This window comes from Ischnura elegans, chromosome 3 (genome assembly GCF_921293095.1).
Source record: "Ischnura elegans chromosome 3, ioIscEleg1.1, whole genome shotgun sequence".
NCBI lineage: Eukaryota > Metazoa > Arthropoda > Insecta > Odonata > Coenagrionidae > Ischnura > Ischnura elegans.
The window spans coordinates 114,584,808-114,606,666 of record NC_060248.1 but is presented as its reverse complement, the minus strand read 5'-3'; the positions used below and the strand labels follow the sequence as shown (position 1 = coordinate 114,606,666).

The following is a 21,859-nucleotide window of genomic DNA, read 5'->3' as shown; positions in this document are numbered from 1 at the left end:
GATCGATACAGTGAATTTTGTAATAATTGAAACATAAATTATGTTATTTTGGCCGTTGACTCGGAACAGGTGTTCAACCGTGCATTGCCTTATTGGAGGAAGAAATTTTTCTGCTTCAAATGAGGGTGCTTTTTTGATTTCCACCATCAACAGGTCCAATAAAAATGCATAATACTCTTGTTATCTTTTTTCCCTTTTCCAATCATTCGATGTCAATAATTCTGCATACATTCCAAAATATCGTTGCCATGACTTGACTGCTCCATTTTAACATCTTCGCCTGCTTTGAAGCCCGTTCATCTTCAAAATTCCATTGTTGTCCCTGTTTATTAGTCTCTGCAGAGTAGTGATGAATCCATATTTCATCAAAAGTTATAAGTTGATGCAGAAAATCCTCAGGATTGCGAAGGAAAAGCATCAAAACAACCTTTGAGTTGACCACACAATTGCGTTTATTCTCTAATATGAGAAAACACAGCAGCAATCTTGCCAATATTTTTTTCACACCCAAATTTTCGTGCCAAATTGAAGAAATTGAGCGTTACGATATGCCCATTGCCTTACCTTTATCGCGCACTTCGATTTATCTAGCACTTAAAACCATATCATGGATTTTTTCAATCATTTTGGGGAGTAGACACTTCCACAGAGTATCCGGAACAATGCCCATTTTTTTGGATGTACGGTAATGTTTCAAAGTTTCAAACACAGGAGCAGATCTTCCATAATCTTCATCAAGTTAGCTTTGATACCTTTCGGCGTTAACTCTTTCAAAAACAAGTTTTTGATCACTGCACAAAACTCAATTATTTCAATTTTTATAAACAAATGAAAGTTATTCAATGTAATCAGCAACAACAATGAAACTATGGGATAAATACAGCTGACTAGTCACGAGTGCCACTTTGTAGTCAACATTAATTTTTTATACTACAAGAGCAATTTCTTGGAGATTCTAAGGACTTATTGAACTACCCTCGTAGTATCTAACAATAACGTTAATTGATGAATTACAATCTTTAAAGGACAAGGTGGATTATGCTGCCAGATATGCAAAGGGCATAGGGACAAGAACATAAAATCCAATGAGTGGTTAATTGAGCATAAGATAATGTGAGCCTTACTGCGATATGTTGCCCACAGTATCCCTACAAATACATTTCCAAGGTTAAATGGAACCAAATACACACATCAATGCAATATATATTCATATATTTGAAAATATAAAATACATAATTTTATAAATTCATATCTTATAAAATTATAAAGGTAAAAAATGAATAATTGAATAAAAAGTTACAACAAAACCAGAATGAGCTTCACTTCAATGCCATTTCCCTGGAAAATAAAAAAATAATGAATAAGTATCAACAAGAGTAAGAACAAGGTGGAATATAATCATGTACCACAAAGATATCAGACTAAGTTTTGTAACTCCACAAACCAGCATAAAACATCAAATAGAAAAAAGAAAATGGAAAATTTGATGTTGGAATGGCAATAATACAATAATTGTTACATTTTGATGATAAAATTCATCGAGAATTTAGAATGCCTGTAAACACACAATATTGTAATAATTTTCCAAGAGAAATATGTATACTTACAACATCTTTTCATACTCTTCCTTCGATTCTTGTGCCTCAGGAGAGCTAGTTTCCACCCATTCATAGGTTTTTAGCATTATTAAATGCTTTAATACTTCTATGTAATGCTGGGTCCCAGTGACCTAATGAAAATAAAAGCAAAGGATAAATTAATTAACTCAGTTTAAGCTTTTTCATGGACATACACTAATGGTGGGTAACGAATCGCAATCAATGCCTTTCCATTTTCTTTGATGAAGGAAACTACCCTATTGTAAGTTAAGAAAAATGTTATCTTCTCCCTTTCGAATCGCAAATGCACAATTATTGCCATGGCCTCACATGCAGTTAAATACTTGCTGCCCAAGGGAACCAGAGACTTCGTCGCACTCGGACATTTTTACTTTGCGACTAGTCGAGGTCAAACTGGAGAGAGGAAGGGAAGAGTAGAAGTGAAGTCAATGGGGGAAGTGGAAGTAGAGACAAAGGAAGTAGACATCGCATGAGTCAAAGGCATGCACTTGCCCGCATAGACAGTTTGCCATAAGCCCTGGTTTCCTAGAACCGCTGTTGTGCAATGGCATGATCGCACGCCACAAACATTACAAGAAATAAAGTGAAACTTTGCATTATCCATGTTTGCTGATTATTTATGCCAACTTCCCCAATCATTAGCTCAGATAATAACAAGTTTACTGTATTGAGTGAAAAATATCATAAAAAACTCAGGGTTCCCACTCTAACTAAATTATAAAATTCACGTTTTTTTTCAGGTTTTCAAGGTCTGAATGTCGTCAAATTCACGGTCTATTGATACGCCATTTTAGGTAGAAATATTGATCACGTAACAATCATCGGCCGCAGATTAACAACCAATTTAAAAAACACGACATATGCCATGAGTGCAAACGCAGCAATGACAGTGCTATTTCACATGACGTCACCTATCGTTAGCAAAATGCAGGGCCTGGTTGAGAGTGGGAAAATGGAAGGAGCAGGGTGGCAGGGAAGTGAAGAAGTGTCTGAATTTTCGCCAGGTTTAATGAACACTTTGGTTACTGGACTTCCAATCACAGGCTTAAAGTTAATTGTCATCATGGCACACGGACCAATAACTGCTCTTCGAATACATGTGTGTAGATAAATTCGTGGACAGTGTCTGCACGCGACTCGGCCTTGATAAATGATCCAAATATCGATTTTTCTTTTCATCTGTCAATCATAGTTCTACAACCAATTTGGAGAGATTTTTAAGGTTTTATGATGAAATTCACGGCTATTTCCAGGTTTTTTCACGGTAAAGTCCCGGCTTATTCATGGTTTTCACGGTTGAGTAGGAACCCTGAAAACTTCACTCGGTCACTGATTCACATGATTACCTCCAAGGAAGTTTCCAAATTGAGCCGTAACTAAGAATGATACTACACTTCCTGGCAAGAATTACATTCTGCCTTTCACCTCCTCTCTTAAGTATTCTGGGCTAGTAATGGCTGCAGGGGCAAACCTCTTGTCAAGCGGGTCAACATTCACCCTACCCTAATAATAATAATACCTCTATTCAACCATGACAATAAGCTCGAAGGCAGGGGTGGGAACAGGACTACCCGAACACCACATTATCTACAATTTCTACCTTTTAGAATACGCAACAGCAATTAATAATAGCTTTTATCATTTTCCTCATCAAATGGCGATTACCCTGGCTTAGGGATCAACCAACATTCTACGATTAATTTTAACGACTTCATGAATTTTGAGAGCTATACCATTAAAACTGCATGGTTGCTGGAGCCCAATGCTGTCAGCCGGTTGCAACTCACAAGGCCCTAGTTATCCCTTCACAAAAATCTTCCACTACAACAGGCTCAAAGATATAGGTAGGACCACAGAAATCTGACCAACTCCGCTATAATTTCTACTTTTTAGAATACATACGTAACGAAGAAGCTAATCATATCTTTCGCCATAGTCATTATCATATGGCTATTACTGCTTTTTTATAGACTATGATTATGGTAAGTGCTTTCACATATTTTGAGGAACATCTGACACAATCCTGACTAAAAAGAAATACAATTTGTCAATGATTCCATTTCCAGAACCAAACCAAACCTTAATGCTTAATTGTAACAGAGGTAATATAGTATATCATGAGTTACAGGTTCAATAAACGAACACTAACCTGGATATTGTAGACCTTGGAATCTTGAACACTGTCACTTGACACAGATAAGAGAGACTTTCTCCTCTTGGGCAAAGACAGCTCATCATCTGAAGGCGTTTGTGGTGGTTTAGGCTTCAGCATCTTCCTCTTCTTGCTATCAGCCTGGATCATCTGTATTGCCTTCTCCTCTTTCAACTCAGCCTCCTCTTTTTTCTTGTCCCTTTTTGGGCAGCTGCATACTCTGATGTTCAGAGTACGTCTGCCAACCACTTGTTGACTGAAATAGAAAAATTTTAAGTACCCATTAAGAAAAATGTGGATTGAAAATTAAATTTATCTATTGAAGGTATTCTACCAATTAAGGTAGGTGTACATGGAGCATTTTGCTAATCACTCGGATTGTCCCCAATTCCCAAATCAAAGTTCCATATTCAACTCACATTAATTCCTACTCCCTTACATTCAACAAATCAATCCTTTTCTAATCTTCCCCCTTCCCAAAAATTCTTTATTATCTATATTTTTAATCTTCACGGCCCCAAAAACAGCACATTTAAAGTCTTTAGAGCCTACATGGAGATTACAGTTTTATTTTCGGTATTGCGGTATCGGTATTAGTATAAAAATTATGCCTACCCTTTATTTAGACTTCCCACAATGCACACTATTCTCCACATGTACCGAAAAAGTAGTGATGAGTTATCAAATCTGCCAACCCCTTCTAATCCATCAAGTTAAAAGGATTGGACTGCAGATTTGATGAGATTTGAACGAGAAGACTATGGCTTCTAAATATATAATATAGTTAAGGATCTCAAATGTGGAATCCAGAAACCCAGAAATCCGGAATGTTTGAAAATTCCTCTGCGTAGTGTTTCGACTTGCCACCTTGTGGCACTATTCTGAACCTTGCTCTAAGGAACAAATTTCTGCATAAGTCTCAATCGCACACACATTCAGCTTTGCAAAGCTTCCATTTACGCCAGTGACCCACTCACACAAAAGAAATAGACAAAAATATAAAATTAGGAAAATCACGCTCACACTCACGGTGCAAAACCGCAAGGATCGTGGGTGTGAGCGTGACTTTCCTCAAATACATAATATTTTATGACCAAAATGACTCCTTATGACCGAAGGAATAATATAACAGCATAATACACCGAAACCCACACATTAATTTGATGGAACTTGAAGATTTTATTCACCATAAATCTATGCCCATAAGCATAGAATTTTCATCGGGATCAACAGTTTTTCTTAGTATTATTGAAACTTGACATTATCCACCTTTGATAACTTAAGAGTTTAACATACACAAAAAGCTAAAAATGCATGGGTAAGTAATACTAAATCTACATCATGAAAAAAATAAGCAATTCAACTAGCCCCAAGACCTAAAAATCTGTATCTTATGCTTCTGGTGGCAAATTGAAAAAAAAAATTTGAAAATAACAAATGAAAGTGAATTTAGATTTAAGCCTGAATCACACGATCATTTTTTTTCGTCGCGAAAGTGATCACTATCGCGACTACTGCGCAAAATGATCGTCGGCGGCAATTGTTTTTCGCGATCGAGATGTGGATTCCCATCGCTATTTTTCATCACTCGTCCGGTCGCTTTTTCCGTCGCTAAAACCGTCACTAAAACCCCATATCAGCCAATCGAAACGCATTCCCCTATGGAGCGATTGCAGCGCAATGTTTGACAATTGTGGGAACGACATAAATAAACAAACACGCTATATAATTTTGTTATGTGGGTCCTATGACAACGAGCTGTTATATTGGAAATGATGCGAAAAGCGACGGCGGGAGTGACCGTGTGATTCAGAAAAATGATCACAAGAGCGATTGCTTTTCGCGACGGGAAAAGTGATCTCGATAGTGATCACTTTCGCGACGAAAAAAAATGATCGTGTGATTCAGGCTTTACACCCATGAAACACCCAGTTTTTTATAAACTGGTTTCTGAGCTGATGGAGCCATGCTTAACATGCTTACAGTGGAATATTGAGTTTTTACTACATCTAGAACAAAGAAGCATCAGTATCAACATTATTAATAGCATTGGCAATATCGGGTGTTGGCCCATCCTTAACTTAATTTAATGAATAAATAACCAGAGGTTTTAACTTTGCCATAAGAAGAAAAATGGAAAATATCACTCAGCATCGTTGTTCACTGTAAAGAAATTCAGGAGTGAAACCTGTGACATTGAGGCAAAATAACTGATAGGATTAGAAAATTTGCAAGGGAGAATTGGTATATTTTCAAAAGAACATAGATCCTGATTCAACAAAAGGCAGAGAAGACTTCGTATCTTCAGACAATTAGTAGCAAACCTGACATAGCCTAGACAAGGTTTTACCTCGCAGTGACACCTTGAGTGTCCTACCCACTTAGGTAGGACACTCAAAAGTAGCACTGCAAGGATTTTATAGACGTCAAGCAGCAGCTAAACCCAGATGTGTATCAGAAACCCTTAAGTCTATAAATATGCATATCGAGTATTAAACCCACTAGCTTCCATTCAAACCTAAACATTGCTATGATAAAGTATGATACTAACAGCAATTATGCAAACTTAAAAAGAAAAAAGTGATTAGTGATGACTGCCTAAGGCCCCATTCTCATGGATGCGTTTAGTCCACGCTCCACGGAGAGCGGTCGCCACTGTTCACACAGGCACAGACGAAAACCGTCCGCATTTGGCACAACGTCAGCTGTGTGTAGCTTGCCAAGATGGAAGAATGCATAGGCAAAATTAGGGGGGTGGGGAAGGGGTGAGGGAACACGTGCCCTCCCCAGATGCTTAAAAAATAGACAAGATTTTTAATACGGTTATCATTAAATTCATTTCATTTGGAGTACTATGGAGCCTCAACACGTGTTTCCTTTGTCCGTCTTTCGTGTCAATGAATTTTTACAATCGATGTATCCTGTCCCTTATGAAACTGCAACATTTCCGTAAACTCAAACGGTAACAAATCCATTTCCCAAACTGATATGTTTCAAATGCAAATTTATCCGCCGTTGATGCTACATTTCTTTCCTCTATGAAATTTAAATCCAAATTGTTACTGAGTGAAATAATGAACTATCGAATCTAATCACCAAATGAGTATAACATTCTTCAAAATCCATACTTCCCTCACCAACGGCCATACCACGTTGAATACACCGGTTCTCGTCCGATCACCGAAGTTAAGATACGTCGGGCCCGGATAGTACTTGGATGGGTGACCGCCTGGGAACACCGGGTGCTGTTGGTAATACTTTTTAATTTTTTTCCATACTCTATTACAAATTAATTACAATTATTACATCTCCTTTTGTGCAGTCCACTCTTACGTCCATTTCCTTTCTTATTTTTCACGGAAGTTAGTTACATTGTACACACTAAAAAAATTCAATTCGCTCATGTGAATTCTGAAAGGCGTACACACAACTTCATCTGAGAAATGGCAATGAATATCGACATGGCGGTTATAGTAAAATATGACTGTAAATAACCTAACCTGTTATTCAACAAAAATACTCCAACCCCATTGTTTCCAATTGCTTCATACATCAACTTCACAGCAGCATGATAAACTAACTTGTTTCCGAAAAATCAGTTGTTAAAGCAAGAAAGCCTCCTTTGCTATGGATTCAAATCACGAAGAATCCCCAGTCACTTTCTCAATAAGAAAGAGAATTCCCTCACCAAGCTGTGACGGAGACACATAATTAACGTAAAGCATTTATTACCTGTATTGGCATTGGGAGAGAGATAAATTACATTACATCAATAAAAATTTACGAATATAGCAAAAAAGATTTTGTTCAACGAACGATGGAAACGATTTTTTACACATTGCTTTGCAAGCAAACATTTCTGTAATTGGTTTGCTGCTTTCATAAACTATTTACGGCGACTATTTAATTTAATATTGATAACTTTCATTTTATTTTATTTTTTTCCCAAACCACCAAATAGGTACAGCTCCATAAGGCCTTTTACATCGGGGTTTTTAACAAGTTAACAATTAAACGTACAGAAACAACCATGCCCTGGATAGGGGAAATCTACCCAGGCGGGACTCGAACCCGCGACCCCTTGTTTGGCAGGCGAGGACTTTTCCCTGCTGCCACCAAGGCCGGCCCTAAAAAATATCAAAATAAAGAGAATATTTTCTGAAGTAATTGTCGAATTTTATTTTTAATCTCAAATATGAGAAGACCTATCACACCCTTGTGCCCCTCCCCAGAAAAAATCCTGGATCTGCCCCTGCTAGAACATCATACTGCCAAGTAAAATTCAAGCAATTGTTGTATACATATTAGGTTCGAAAAAATGGAAGAAAAATAACCATCAAAGGAGGTTTAGGTTGCACCCTATTGTGGCACAAAGAAAAGCAAAAGCAGCTTTCATGACCACATTTACTGAGCTACGTACTGATGAATGAAAGTTTTTCAATTATTTCCGCATGCCCACTCCCAATACAGAAGACCATTGAAAACAATCTAATTCACTACGCATGGCAAAAAGATGCACTTGCACAGTTATCATCAAGCTCGTACACGCACGGATGATCTGCGGGGCATAGGGGCCTTGCAAATGGCTCCTCTACGTGCGGACGGTTCGCACTCATGTTCCATTAACGTCAAAGTGCCATATCTGCATGCGTAGCACGGATGGTCCACATCCATGTGAAATGGGCCTAAATCCTACATGACATCTAGAGAGTGTTTACTATTTCATGCAACTGCACATTTCCAGGAACTAACACACAATCACAGCACAACTACTATTAATCAAGAAGTAACAAGATATGTACCTTCAAATCTGCATGGGCGAAAAAGTATCCACAATGAAGCAGCAATGCCAATTAGAGAGTAAAAATATTAAAGAGTTTTTATTAAGCATTAAGACAGCTATTTCTCGTCAAATTCATTATTCAGAAAAATATGTATTAGTATCACACTACAAGGAATTACATTAAGAATTTTTACTTTACTGTACCTTTCTTGGAGTTTATATCATCAAAACTTCATTTTGAATATATAATAATGCCAGAGATGTGCTTGCAAAGTCATCCACTACAAAGGATGAAACAAAGAATAAAGATTATCATGTACCGTTAGATTCAATCAACTTGACTTTTCAAACCTGGCTTTATGGAAGTAAAAAATATATCGCAAAAAGTTCAATGTCCTAATGTTAGAGAATGAATATGTGCTATGAAAAATTAACAAACATTTTTGAAACACAGTAAATGTAGAAAATTCATTCATTGAAATGTGATTATTCCATTATCTATTCATTTATTCCCCAGACATTTCATTCTCAAATCATCCAGCAAATCAAGATAGGTACTCACAATTTAAGATTTTCAAGTTCTGGCAAAGAAATTCTGACGACATGACTAACTATTGGGAAAATTGAACACTTGAACTCTTGCAAAACACAACTAATATGTGGTGATTACTAAATAATGAGTCTCCTTTAAAGATTTTTCTTTTTCAAATGGTTTGAGCTAAAGAGCCGCACAATCTTATACAAGAACCAGAAAAGTTTTGTTGAACAAAAAAATCAAGATGGCTTGATCTGTCCTAACCTGGAGCAGCTCAATCAATTTAGAGTATATACTTAAATTCCCCACACATTTTGTGAAGCAGGTCTGTGTGTGTGAGAGAGAGAAAGCAGTGTGCAGCAGTAACTTTCTTACACCATGTGATTACTATTTGTTGGAATATATCAAGAGTCCAGCCTGTCAGAAAACTTTGTACATATACTGTTTTTGCAAGGAATTGACAGCTCACATACTTTGGGATAAATTGCAATAGAGTGGGAAAGTCATGCAACAGGAGCAGACAGTGGGGCATCAAATTTAATTTGGCAAATACTCATCACTCTATAATCCTAATTTTTAATGTCCTGTAGTAATTATTCTTGTTATTCAGAAAATAATTTACTTTGTGGACTATGACTGGATTAAATTTTTTTAAACTATGCCAGACATGGATATTTCATTCTTCCTAGGTAAAAACCCAAATGGTTTCCTAACATATAAGTGCAGCAGATGACTGAATTTACCATTGTAAATATCTCTGTAAGGGAAATTTTTTTAGAGAGACAAATTACCAATTATAAACATGTATTATCAATACCCAAGCAATTATCTTAAAAAATTGCCACAAACACTAGGTGCATAGTTTTACTCCTAAGATAAAATATGATTAAAACAATTTTTTAATTTGAATTCACTTTATACCACAGTGAATAGAGGATGCCCACAAACCAACTCTTCTCTTATACATAAAAAAAGACTGGTTTGTATAATGACTTTCTGAATCGCCACATCAACTTTTTTCCCATTTATAAATGGTTAAGTAGGTACTTACTTTTCTCTTTCTAAAGTGAAAATCAATGTCACTGGACGACGGTTCATGCCCCCTGCACAGCTTCCTTTACAAGTTAAACAATACATCAGTGTTGTTACATCAGATCCAGCAGGAGGATGTTCCAGAGGGACAACAACACTGTAGCGCTTGCTAGCACTATCATAATGGTAATCCGCCCTTTCGTCTCTACATTGAAGCACATGGTGGATGTTACTCAGCCCTGAAATGTTTAATGAACAAAAACACACATTAAACTAAGAAGATGTAAAAACTATATAATTAACTAGGGTACTTCATAGGCAATAACTAGAAATGGTACCTACTCCCGCCAGCTGACATTTAAATTTTCCAGAAATAAGAATGAAGAACAAAGAAAAAAATAGCAATGAAAACTTATTTAAAATATTCCACAGAATAAAACATGAGTCCATGAGATCAAGCCCACCTTTTATTTCCAAGCTAAAAGATCTCTAAAAAGAGGAACATGCATACTACAGAGGACGTTTCCATAATGGCTTTAACATTTACTGTATGCCCTTACTGCTAATTTTTATTAAATGGATAAAATTGGTACCACGTAACTTAACTTTTTAACTTTTCTGAGATCAGTATTACCATATTTCTCTGAATACATTCCAGCCCTAATTTTGAGGCTTCAGTTTCATGGGGGGAAAAAATGTGTTTGAATATAATCCCCCCCTTTACTTTTAACACGGACATTTTTGGAAAAAAGGGGGTACTGTATTCAGATAAGTACAGAATCTGGTGATCATTAAAATAAAATTATTCAGAACTTAATAATTCAAGTATGTATGAGTGAATTTTTTTAGTGCATTACCTTTCATCCCTAAGTGGAAACCTAGTAAGATTTAGAGATAGAGAGCTATGTATTAAACAATACCTTAATTAAAAATGATAGCAACCGACTATAACAGGCTAACTGCAACAGCCAAATAGATAAAATTTTCTCTCGAACCTTACATTTGTGAAGGAGTGACATGTAATTTTTTTAAATCCAGCTTGGTTAGCTTGAAATAATAAAGGTCATAAATTAACTTCTCCCAGGTTATTAGCATCTCTCACGGAACCTCATGCAAAAATTATGAGAATCATTCCTCTCAAAAGGCTGCCTTTCACAAATGTTTCTGATCACATTTTCCATATAACACCAGAATTACACATAAATATCTGATGCATATTTTCAATAAATAGAAAATAATGCAGATTTCTGTCCACCAATCCACACTATGTAAACGGTGTATTTTGTAAATGTGAACTTAATTTCATGCCACATCTTTTAAACAAATTGAAATGATATCAAAAATATTGAGAGCAGATATGGTTTCAGCATCATAGACGACAATACCACAAGTCTAACAGTTGAGTTAAAAGGCGACTAGTGATGCAAAAGTAAAATATTTATGACAGGCACAAAATTGCATGATCAAAATGAATGAAACACATACAGCTCAAACTTTTTAGAACTGAGGACAAAGAATAATTAGAAATTGTCTCCAGTTCTAACTTTAAATTTTCATATGCCTAAATATTGCATCAGTAGTAACAGCCATTTGTTTACTGCTGATAAAGGATAATTTTGAACTCAATTAGGTGACTAGATTAAAAATGAAAACATAAAAAAAAGAGAACACACCCCTGTCTTCATCTTCTCTAAGGTGATTGGGGCATCTATTCACTGGTAAATGCAGATGCTGGGTCACGTTATAGATGGCCAATGCCCTTACATATAACTTTTCACCATCAACTCTATGGTCCAACTTGAATTGCAGTGGTATGCCTTGATTGACATCGACAAATATTTTGTTCAATTGAAATGAATACTAAAAACAGAAAAAAATGAAAAGAACAAATGATTAAAACAACAGACATAAATGATACAAATTGAATGACTATACATTGCATACTTGCTCAATATTTAGCATCCTATGACAAGAAATATGCACGTAAGTAACAATGCCTTCTTTAACTCATTAGTGTCAATGCAGCACTAACATGGTATACCATTGCCAATTACAATCAATATTTCAGCACTGATCAAATGAGATTGTACATAAATTTACTACACTTTTGATAGTTACAACCTCAAAACTCCCTTCACAGATTTTCAGAGCAAAACAACAATCAAAAGATATGCACAACAATAGATATTGAATGAAAAACCAATCAAGATGAAAACAAGCATGCAATGTAGAATAGAATAAAAGTACAGATAATATTCATCTGGTATATATTATTTCAGAGAGCATTTGATGACCTATTATGTTGAAGGATGAACGCTTACAGCCAAGTGGAATCATCCTTGCAGCTAATAAATTGATATCATAAAAACAGAAAGTTCACCATGAAAGAAGGCCCTAAATATCAATTTCATAGATTTGAAGATTTATTTATGAAAGGAAAATGTGAATAAGCTATACACAGTAAATCTTCCACAGCAAATGAAATCATTCAAGTAGATTCATACCATCCACTCCAACACACGATCCCAGTGATCTCTGCGTTCTCTTCGGGTTTTCACCACGTCCGTTGGGTTTCGGCAAAACTGTTGTCGCCAAAACTCAACGGACGCGGTGAAAACCCGAAGAGAATGCAGAGATCATCTCATCTACGCCGCGAAAATCTTCAAACCTACAACACGATCCCAATTCTCGATGCATTGACCAACAAATTAGTGAAAATCCTCCACAGTGAAACTGAATAGGGGAAGAAATTGGCAGTGATAAAATACTTTCTAGAATCAAAGAGACATCAACCAGACCTAGAAGATTAATTAATTCTCAGATGCCAACAAAAAATAGCCATCTGAATTGTGTCACTTGATGATGGCACAAAATGTATGGAAACCACTTGAGACAAAACTTTTTGCGGAAAACTGCCAGTCAGTCTCACTGATTCGCTAGACTTCCAGATTAGACGTGAAAACACTCAGCATGCGATTCCAGAGCCCCAAGATGAGAAAAGATTCAGGGAGAAAACTTCCAATTTTTAACGGAAAACCTTCTGTAGTGGTGTTACCGGGTAATGATGAAGCTAAAATGAATTGAATGAATAAGAAATGAGGAAGGGCTAAGAAGATGTGAAAGGAGAAGTCTTCTAAGATTCCTAAGGAGAGGATGCAACAACTTAGTCGGCCACATCATGGGACATGATGGCCTGACGAAGGCAAATGTCGAGTGATAGGTGGATGGGAAGAGGATGTCCTCAAATGATAAAAACACAAATGGTAATTTCTACACTATTTAATTTAACACTCAACAACCAACCATAGTTTCAACACTTTGTGTCATTTTCATGGTTCGACGACCAATGGCCGACATATTGGGGATAGTGTTATGATGATAACATTGGTATAATAGGATGAATCACTGAGCCACTATGACACAAAGTGTTGAAACCATGGTCAGTCATTGATAGTTGAATTAAATAGTGTGGAAATTACCATTTGGGTTTTTATCATGGATAAAGCAAACTACCATAAAATCAAGCCTGAAACGATTTTATTTTTTTAACCTATTTAGCCTTTAACGATTTAAGGACAGATTATCGAGTATGTAAAAGAGAGGAGTTGCCATACTATGAAAAGGCTTGAGGATAGCAAAGCAGCATAGAGAGCCGCATCAAACCAATCTCACGGTTGTCGACTTATGATGATGAAACTTTATGTAGTGAATGTGCTCTTTTCCTCAAACATAAATACAAATGAAACAGCTATCTACCCTCCCATTCCCCAAAAAAATCAAGAAGAAAAGGCCAAGCAAGGGCACAACTTCCCACCTCCAATTTCCCTGCTTTCTTAGCCGACAAATCATTTCATCTCAATGGGTGCCTTCGGCTGCACTCTGCTCAATGATCAGATGATGTCATGTCATGATCACTTGGCGAGAGGGTACCAAGTGCAGAAATGCGCATACTCAGAGAGCCTGAATGCACTCAATGGCATAGCAGTCAACGTAGGGATTTTGTGGAAAAGTGCAGTGAGGCATATTGTGCATTAAATAATTCAAGCAGTAGTAGTATGTATGTAGTAGTAGCAGAAGTTGAGTCAGTAGCACCAACTCAGTGCTAACCCATGCCGCCCAGCCTGGATGGCAACAAAATTCCCACCTAGCCACTTGACCACAGGAACACTCATTGAGTTCAACCTGGATTTTCACCTTCTTGCTCTTCAAGACTCAAATTACCCATGGCTGCACTGAAGGCACTCACGTAATTTGCCAATATGGCTGACGTATTGGGGATAGTGTTATGATGATAACATTGGTGTAATAGGATGAATCACTGAGCCACAGCGATAAATAATGAAGAAAATGCAAGGAAGATTTTTCTTGCTTTTGAGGAGGTACTTGGATACCTAGGGGCAATGACAAATAGCAATGAATGCTCAGGAAGTAATAAATTATGGTTGAAATATCCGCTACTGGCTCTAAGTGATTACTCGTAAGGGTTGCTAATGACCATTAATGTGTGACTCCAATTAAAAAACTAATCTTAGCCGGGTAAAAAAGAAAAAGTTTAATACGTAGGTTACCTAAAATGTCTTAAACCTACAAATCACCACCACAGTAAATGATGCATTGGAGAAATGAATGACAACTAGAAGGTATTATAAATAAATATGAATGCATAAAATAAAAAAACTGATGATGTGATGATACCTTAATACAGTAAAACCTCTATGTAATAAACCTCTTTATATCATAAACCTCCATACTTCATACCACCCCTACGGTCCCGTCAGATTTACATGTAAATTTATAGGCAAACCTCTACGTAGTGAGCCTCTTTATCTCGTAAAACCTCCTCTTATCATACCATGGAGATACCCCCGAGACAGCCTAACTACCCCTGCAAATCGTACTGAGACAACTAGAGACCATTAATGCAGCTGCATTTACATTCATGGAATGACATTTTCAGCAATAAATGTTTCATGCTTATTTTTTTCTTATACACCCTTAATATGCTGTAATTTTTACGTTAACCATTCGTTATGGCCATTTTGTTCCATATGAGTGCATACCTAACAGTAAATAAGAAAAAAAGGTAGCCAACTATCCTAATAATTTCAAGTGACTGTTGAATTAAGAGAGATCATATTGTTTTCTTTCAAATCATGGGAAAATCACGCAATAGGGCTCGCGTTCTGTTAATATTAAATAATAAATAAATGTTCACTAATGCATGCATGTATGTTTAAACACATAGAAATGATGGTTTAAAGACAGATGAAAAAATATGGTGATTTATGATGGTTTCCGAAGGATATGAAAAAATGGTGCCTATAACTTAACCCTCTCCATAACGAACCTCCATACATCAAATTGCCCAAATTTTGGTCCCCTCCATTACGATGTAAAGAGGTTTTACTGTAATGACAAAATAACGAGAGAAATCAGATAATACCCAACCATGCCAATAATTTGTCAACACAGTTTCAAGATATTTGCTTGAAATCGTTGGAGCTCTACTTTCAAATTTGGTGACTCATTTGTCGGGACTCTGAAATACGTCTAGTCTTCCACAGACTATAACCTAATTTCCCACAAATTTTTGTGACTTCCACACCAGAATTTTGTCCCACTGGCATAGCTTTCCTTAGCTTCTTAGACTCATATGAACCCCGTGACAGCTGAAGACTCATTACAAAGAATGTACATGCTTCTCCTGGTGTGATATTTCTGGGCATTCGTCTAACTGAAGACCTTCATTGGTCATCTCATGTTGATATAGTGACTAATACAATATCATCAGGTATCTTCATGATAATACATTAGTCTGAAATAACCTCATTTACTAGACACTACACTAAAGATTCTTTACTGTGCTAAAAATACAACCACTTCTGACTTCATAATCTTCTGGGGCAGTGCCTCCTTCAGCTCAAAAGCCTTTTCACTTCAGAAAAGAGTAAATAAAAGCCATTGACTGCTGGTATATCTTAAAGATCACCTGGCATACCTCTGTGTAAGGACCTTAAAATACTGAACTTTCCTCCTCTTTATAAATTTAACTGCTCAATTATAATTAAAAAAAATAACCCCAAATACTTTGTTAAAAACATTGACTACCATCACACCAGAAAAAAGAAAAACATAGATGTGACAGATTTTCATGGCATATTTTGCAGGAATGGTCCCATGTGATCAGCGACAGAGATAAACAACAAACTTCATGTGCACATCAGCTGTCTCCCTCCTTAAAATTTTAAATACACACACAAAGAATATTTATTCAGAGAAAACTACCACCACCTACATAATTTTTTTTTTGAAAACTTGTTGTAAAAATTCCATTTTTTAATAACTTCTATAAATTTAATTTCCTTTCAATCCAATTTCTTATTGATACCTTAAACATATTCCTACCCCAATACTTTTGACCTCTAGAAAGAAATAAACTATTATTATTAAAGATTTACATTTCTTACACATTTATTACTAACTTACCAGCCAAGTTTTCTTTGAAGATGTTCTGCTATCAGCAAAAAACTCAAAATTATATTCTCCACACCACTCATCGGTACAAGGGAATTGACCGGTAGGCGACTGAAAAACTCCGATTTCTTTTTTCTCCACCACAGGTTCAGGCTCATCCTGAAAAAAAAAAAAACTTTGGAATAAGACACGAAACGTATTTTACAGGGTGTGACACTAAAAATATATCATCATCTAATGCAAATGAACAATTTGCAAAAATACAGCAATGGGAGTGAGGACAATTCAAGATGTCAGCACTCATTAAGTCATTGGCAATGTAGTGATCCGGAAATGGAGGATTTCCATTTCCAAAATATGCATAAATATGTTGTTGTGTGACGTCTCAGAATAGCCAGCTATATCAAACTATGCCTCGGGATTTGCACCTTTTCACTTTCAAGAACGCCTAACCTTCCCTTTCCTCTTTGACGAAAACATCCTGGTCCCACTTCCCTATATAATGGCACGGTGGAGATGCTATTGGCACTCTCAGTAACACACTCACTCACTTGACGCAGTTACTCAGTCACCAGTAGACTCACCAGTGGTCAGTCATAATGTAGCCGTCAGTCATAGTCGAAGCGCAGGTTGTATGGCACATGCGACCTAAGCACCTCGCTATCCACCCGTGCCATCACCAGCAGCTCCTCTCCTTCCCGAGACTTTGGTAATATGCTAAATTTGGGCTATTCTAGACGCACTGATTCATCATTACTTTATGTATTTTCATTGAATTGATTTGGAATCAGGGATTTAAAAGGGAAATAAACTTTGGGATAAAACTTTAAATACTTGTGTGTGACTATTCGCTTCCCGACTCCAAAGGCAAGAACCCACGCAATTCAAAGCGTGCAACTCGCACCTTCGAGGTGGCGGGCCGTACCCTCACGGCAACATAAAAAAGGATTTTTTCAAAACTGATACTTTTTAAGGATGTGAATCCTCGCCGTTGTGTAAATCGAAATATTTAAAATATTCATTTCCATTATGCTTGAACTTTTCATTATCAGGTTATGAGCAAGGATAAATATGAAAATGGAATTGTGGCATAAATATGGAAATGGAGCTGTAGAATAACAACAGGGTGAAGAGAACTCTTTTGCTGATATAAATAACTTTGATTCCTTTAAGGCACAGTTGGGATCTCTAATGTACACTATTCATACATTTATGGTCATTATGGTTATTTATATGGTCTTCTAATCAATGATAAGGCATCATCAAGAAGAAAAATTCACAGGGAATTATGATAAACAAGCAGGATGGTCTTCTAATCAATGACAAGGCATCGTCAAATAGAAAAATTCACAGAGAAAACAAGCAGGACAAATTCACCATGCAGAGTTAATTTTGCATTGGATAGCCACCTGTATTTTCATAAAGGTGATGCATTCTAATTTCGATTCGGAGGAAACAATACTAGTGCTTGGTAAACAAAAATTGTAACCATCGAGGAGAGGTTTCATTGTTATCACATTCATCAGCAATGATTATGTTTACCAAGTTTTTTATAAAGTCTATTCTGAAAGAGTTTGAAAACCAAGTGAGAAAATCCAAAAGTATTACATAATAAAACAACTGATTGACATTCATTGACATTAAAATTCTAGTTACTTCTAATGTATAATGATTCAAAGCAACAATGAACTATTACCCTAAATTCATTAGGTTAAGTATACAGCATGACACACCTAGCCAAAACTGGAAAAGACTCCAAACGAACGAATAGATTTTAGCTGTCTCAGAAATGTGTAATGGCCAACGCAATAAATTGGTTTTCGTAAAATGTTCTCCGGATTGCCACCTGGTCAGTAACTGCTGACGTTTCAATGTCCGACTCAGACATGTTTGATGGCCGAGTCAGACATCGAAACGTCAGCAGTTCCTGACCCGGTGGCGATCCCGAGAACAATTTACAAAGTCTATTAGCAGGGAAAGCAATAATTTGGTTATCAAGTTCGGGGAATTGTTACATGAACTACGTTCCTGAGCTAAGCAAACCTAACATTTAAAGAATTTTTTAGGCTGCTATTATTAAGAGATTTAAGCTCAAAGAAGGAGACTAGTAATTTCCATTTTAAAAAGCTGTTTCCGATTCATGAAAGTCCTACAACTATATTAAACAAAGACATTAAAGATTTGGATGGCTATTTCACAAAAGCAAGACTGCAACCATGGTAAATTTGCAAAAACATACAGTTGATTCTGATGTAACTGATTATATACTGTTTTGACTATAGGAGGAAGTTTTGAGAGTGAAAATTGTTTCATTGTCCGGGGTGCCAAAAAACATGGGAAATTTGGGGACATAATATAAAATGATTATGTCCTAAAAACATCAGAAAGACATTGTTACACCACTTAAATTAGAATGAAATGCATACAAGTGTTCTAGTTTCATTTTCAGTAGCCCCTTCACTTTCCATTCAACTTGTATGCAAAGGCCCCTTTTTTAGAAATCATCAAAATGTACTTCACTAGAAATACAGGTGTGCAATAAGATCATCCACCTAGAAAAGAAACAACCAGGGTGGTCTTAGCAGTTGACTGTTCATATCATATGGACGTGCATGAAGCGAGGGGAATTCAAACTAGAAGGAAGGGCAATTATGAGAGTGGGTGAGGTAATGACTAGGTTTTCGACCACCTGCAAGTTTCTTACTTCAAACCATCGAGAGACGACTTAACCTGCACTACCAAGCCCTCAAATTCATGCGCCTCTCAAAAAATATATTTCTAAAGGCCTGTTTACACGATACATTAACACGTACGAGTTAATGTACGTTTGCGAGAATGATTTTTGTGGACCAGAACGGAACATGTACGAATGCATGAACTAAATTAGAACAGGTTCTATTTTCTGTGCATGCATTCGCACAAGTTGGGTGGTTACACGGTGCATTTTGGCGTTCATACATTTTGACATTAACCCATATGTGTTAATGTACCGTGTAAACAGGCCTTGTCTCATGATAAATTAATACCTATGAGTTAATATGGATATGCGTGAACGATAGAATGCACCACGCAACTTGTGCGGATGCATGAACAGAAGATAGAACCTGTTTAAATTTTGTAAAAGCATTTGTTCAAAGTCCCATTATGCTCCAGAAAAATAATTCATGCACAACCACATTAACTGGTTTAAGTACGAATGCATTGAGTAAACATCACTTAAAATGGAATAATAAGGACATGAGTCGACGAAAATGAAATCAAACTGTTCACAAAAATATAACTGGGGTTTCAATTCTACTTCCTTGCAAGTACAGAAGTTGATTTCGTGAGGGTTTTAAAAGAGGATTAATTCCATTGTAAACACATTTGCGTCATGACATGTTTGTGACGAATCACAATTCACCAAAATACAAATTATACATGATTGTTTCTTTTGAGTTTAAAAATTATATTATATGGAATGATAATTTTCATATGGGATTTTTTATGTATTCCTAGATTTTATTCGATTTCTACTTAAAAGACAATGATTGCAACTACTAACAAGGAGTATTTGAGAAAAGACCCCTTTAAACAAAAAACTGAATTGATAAAATTAATCTACCTCCATTCAAAACAGGGAATATTGGGATCATGGTTATAAGACCCTTACTTTATTAGGATTTCACGTTGAAATAATGATATATGATCACATAAAGGTAAATAAACACTTCAGCAAGCAAAGTCCGATTTTAATGGCATAGGGTGGAGTAAATACTTAATACATACAATAATAGGTAAACATACAATCATAAATTGACCTGTTGAGACGTGATATGGAAAAATAGAATGACAAACAGATTAGAGTAAACAAATATCTTTCTAAATTGGGTTCATGACAACACTATCAACCATATGCCTATTGTATTCGTCGGTAGAAAACTAAGAATTAATAATCAAGTCGCATAAACCAGTGAAAATGGGTATTTGTAGCTATATTTTCCCCAGCTGAATCCATGGAATTGCCAACAAGTGTCTGCTGCCAATCATGGCCTTATTGTTTATGGCAGCGTTAGTAGATGTACACGGTTTCCGACACTAAACGGCCGTGTACATTTAAGAATTAAGTCAGAAATTGCTATAACAATAAAGCACAGTAAAACACACGACCTAAATGACTAATTCATAAAAAATACACATAAAGGCCACATGTAATCGACTGCATAGGCTTTACCTTAATATGAAACCTCTCCGGGTCCTCCATCAACAAGCCCATTTCATTAAGCAGACTCGGTGAACACCTACAAGAAGTACGTAATTAAACCATGTATTACACTAAAATATAATTTTATCGAATCACAACAAACAAAAAATTCTAGCAAAGGCCCTCACTCTTTCGTTATAACCATCAATTCACTTTCAGAAAGGAAGTCCTCCACGCCGGAGAGTTCACCTCCCGAACCGATATTCATGTTTACATCCCTTGCAAAAACAACAGTGGTTATCAATTTAAAATACTCAAAAGAGACCCAATGTCAGCGCCTTCTGAATGTTTAACCGCCTTTCCCGTGAATTTTGAAAAAAAACAACGCTGTCAAATCTGTAACAACTTGTTACACCGGAACGGCGCCAAACACACTGTACATGGGGAACGGCAAAAGCATGTGGGCCATTCCAAATTAGGGGAACGCGCGGAACTGTGGACCACATGAGGTGCAGCGCCCGGGATGAGGTAGAACGGTAGAACGTAGAACTTAGCGGATGGGCGGTGCTTTAAACGAGTTTCAACCTTTGATGAAGAGAAAGTGCGACAAATATTTACAAAAATGGCCAATACCAATCGGTAATTTCTATTAACATGATCAAGATCGAATTTATACTGAAACTAGCATTTTATATGGTAATCCATTACGAGGAATAGTCCACGTCTTGTTCTCCTCCTTCAATATGAAAGGAATGGGTGTAGCGATGATTAACATGGACATAAAAAATGCTCAATCTTTAGAAGCCTATATAATGCCTGAAAAGAAAAAAACAACTTGACTTCGAGAGGCCCTTGCTCGAAGTGAGTCTGCAAATCATTAAAACATTTATAATTCTGGCATAAAAAAAGACGAGCATAAATTTTGGGGAGGTGAAAAAACTCCACGTCAAAATAGCCTCGGAGAAAGAAGCCGAAGATGGAAAGCATGCAAAAACGAGTGATACATCTCTCTTAACACGATCTCAAATTCTCTATGACACTCCGAAAATCATCTCCAGTGACAAGCGAGGGTTATATATGT

The 21,859-nt window shown here is 36.5% G+C and overlaps 1 protein-coding gene and 1 non-coding gene across 3 annotated transcripts in view; one reads left to right on the top strand and one right to left on the bottom strand.

Moving 5' to 3' along the window:
• Positions 1-1,219: 1,219 nt before the first annotated feature.
• The window catches only part of LOC124156387 (cellular tumor antigen p53), a 74,645-nt gene continuing 54,005 nt past the window's right edge, over positions 1,220-21,859 (bottom strand). Inside the window, exons 1-8 of one of the 2 annotated variants that reach the window (XM_046530917.1) lie at positions 20,967-21,231; positions 20,809-20,875; positions 16,608-16,754; positions 11,795-11,981; positions 10,141-10,360; positions 3,769-4,027; positions 1,608-1,729; positions 1,226-1,338 (exon numbers count right to left, since the gene is read on the bottom strand). In XM_046530917.1, coding sequence (XP_046386873.1) covers positions 1,320-1,338; positions 1,608-1,729; positions 3,769-4,027; positions 10,141-10,360; positions 11,795-11,981; positions 16,608-16,754; positions 20,809-20,875; positions 20,967-21,046 — 1,101 coding nt within the window. In that variant the 5' untranslated portion in view covers positions 21,047-21,231 and the 3' untranslated portion in view covers positions 1,226-1,319. Of the gene's footprint in view, positions 1,339-1,607; positions 1,730-3,768; positions 4,028-10,140; positions 10,361-11,794; positions 11,982-16,607; positions 16,755-20,808; positions 20,876-20,966; positions 21,232-21,859 lie in introns of those variants that run through there. The other variant, XM_046530916.1, reaches the window with a different exon arrangement.
• Positions 6,907-7,025, top strand: LOC124156661. Its single transcript, XR_006864370.1, has one exon. It is a non-coding gene; the product is annotated as a 5S ribosomal RNA (ribosomal RNA).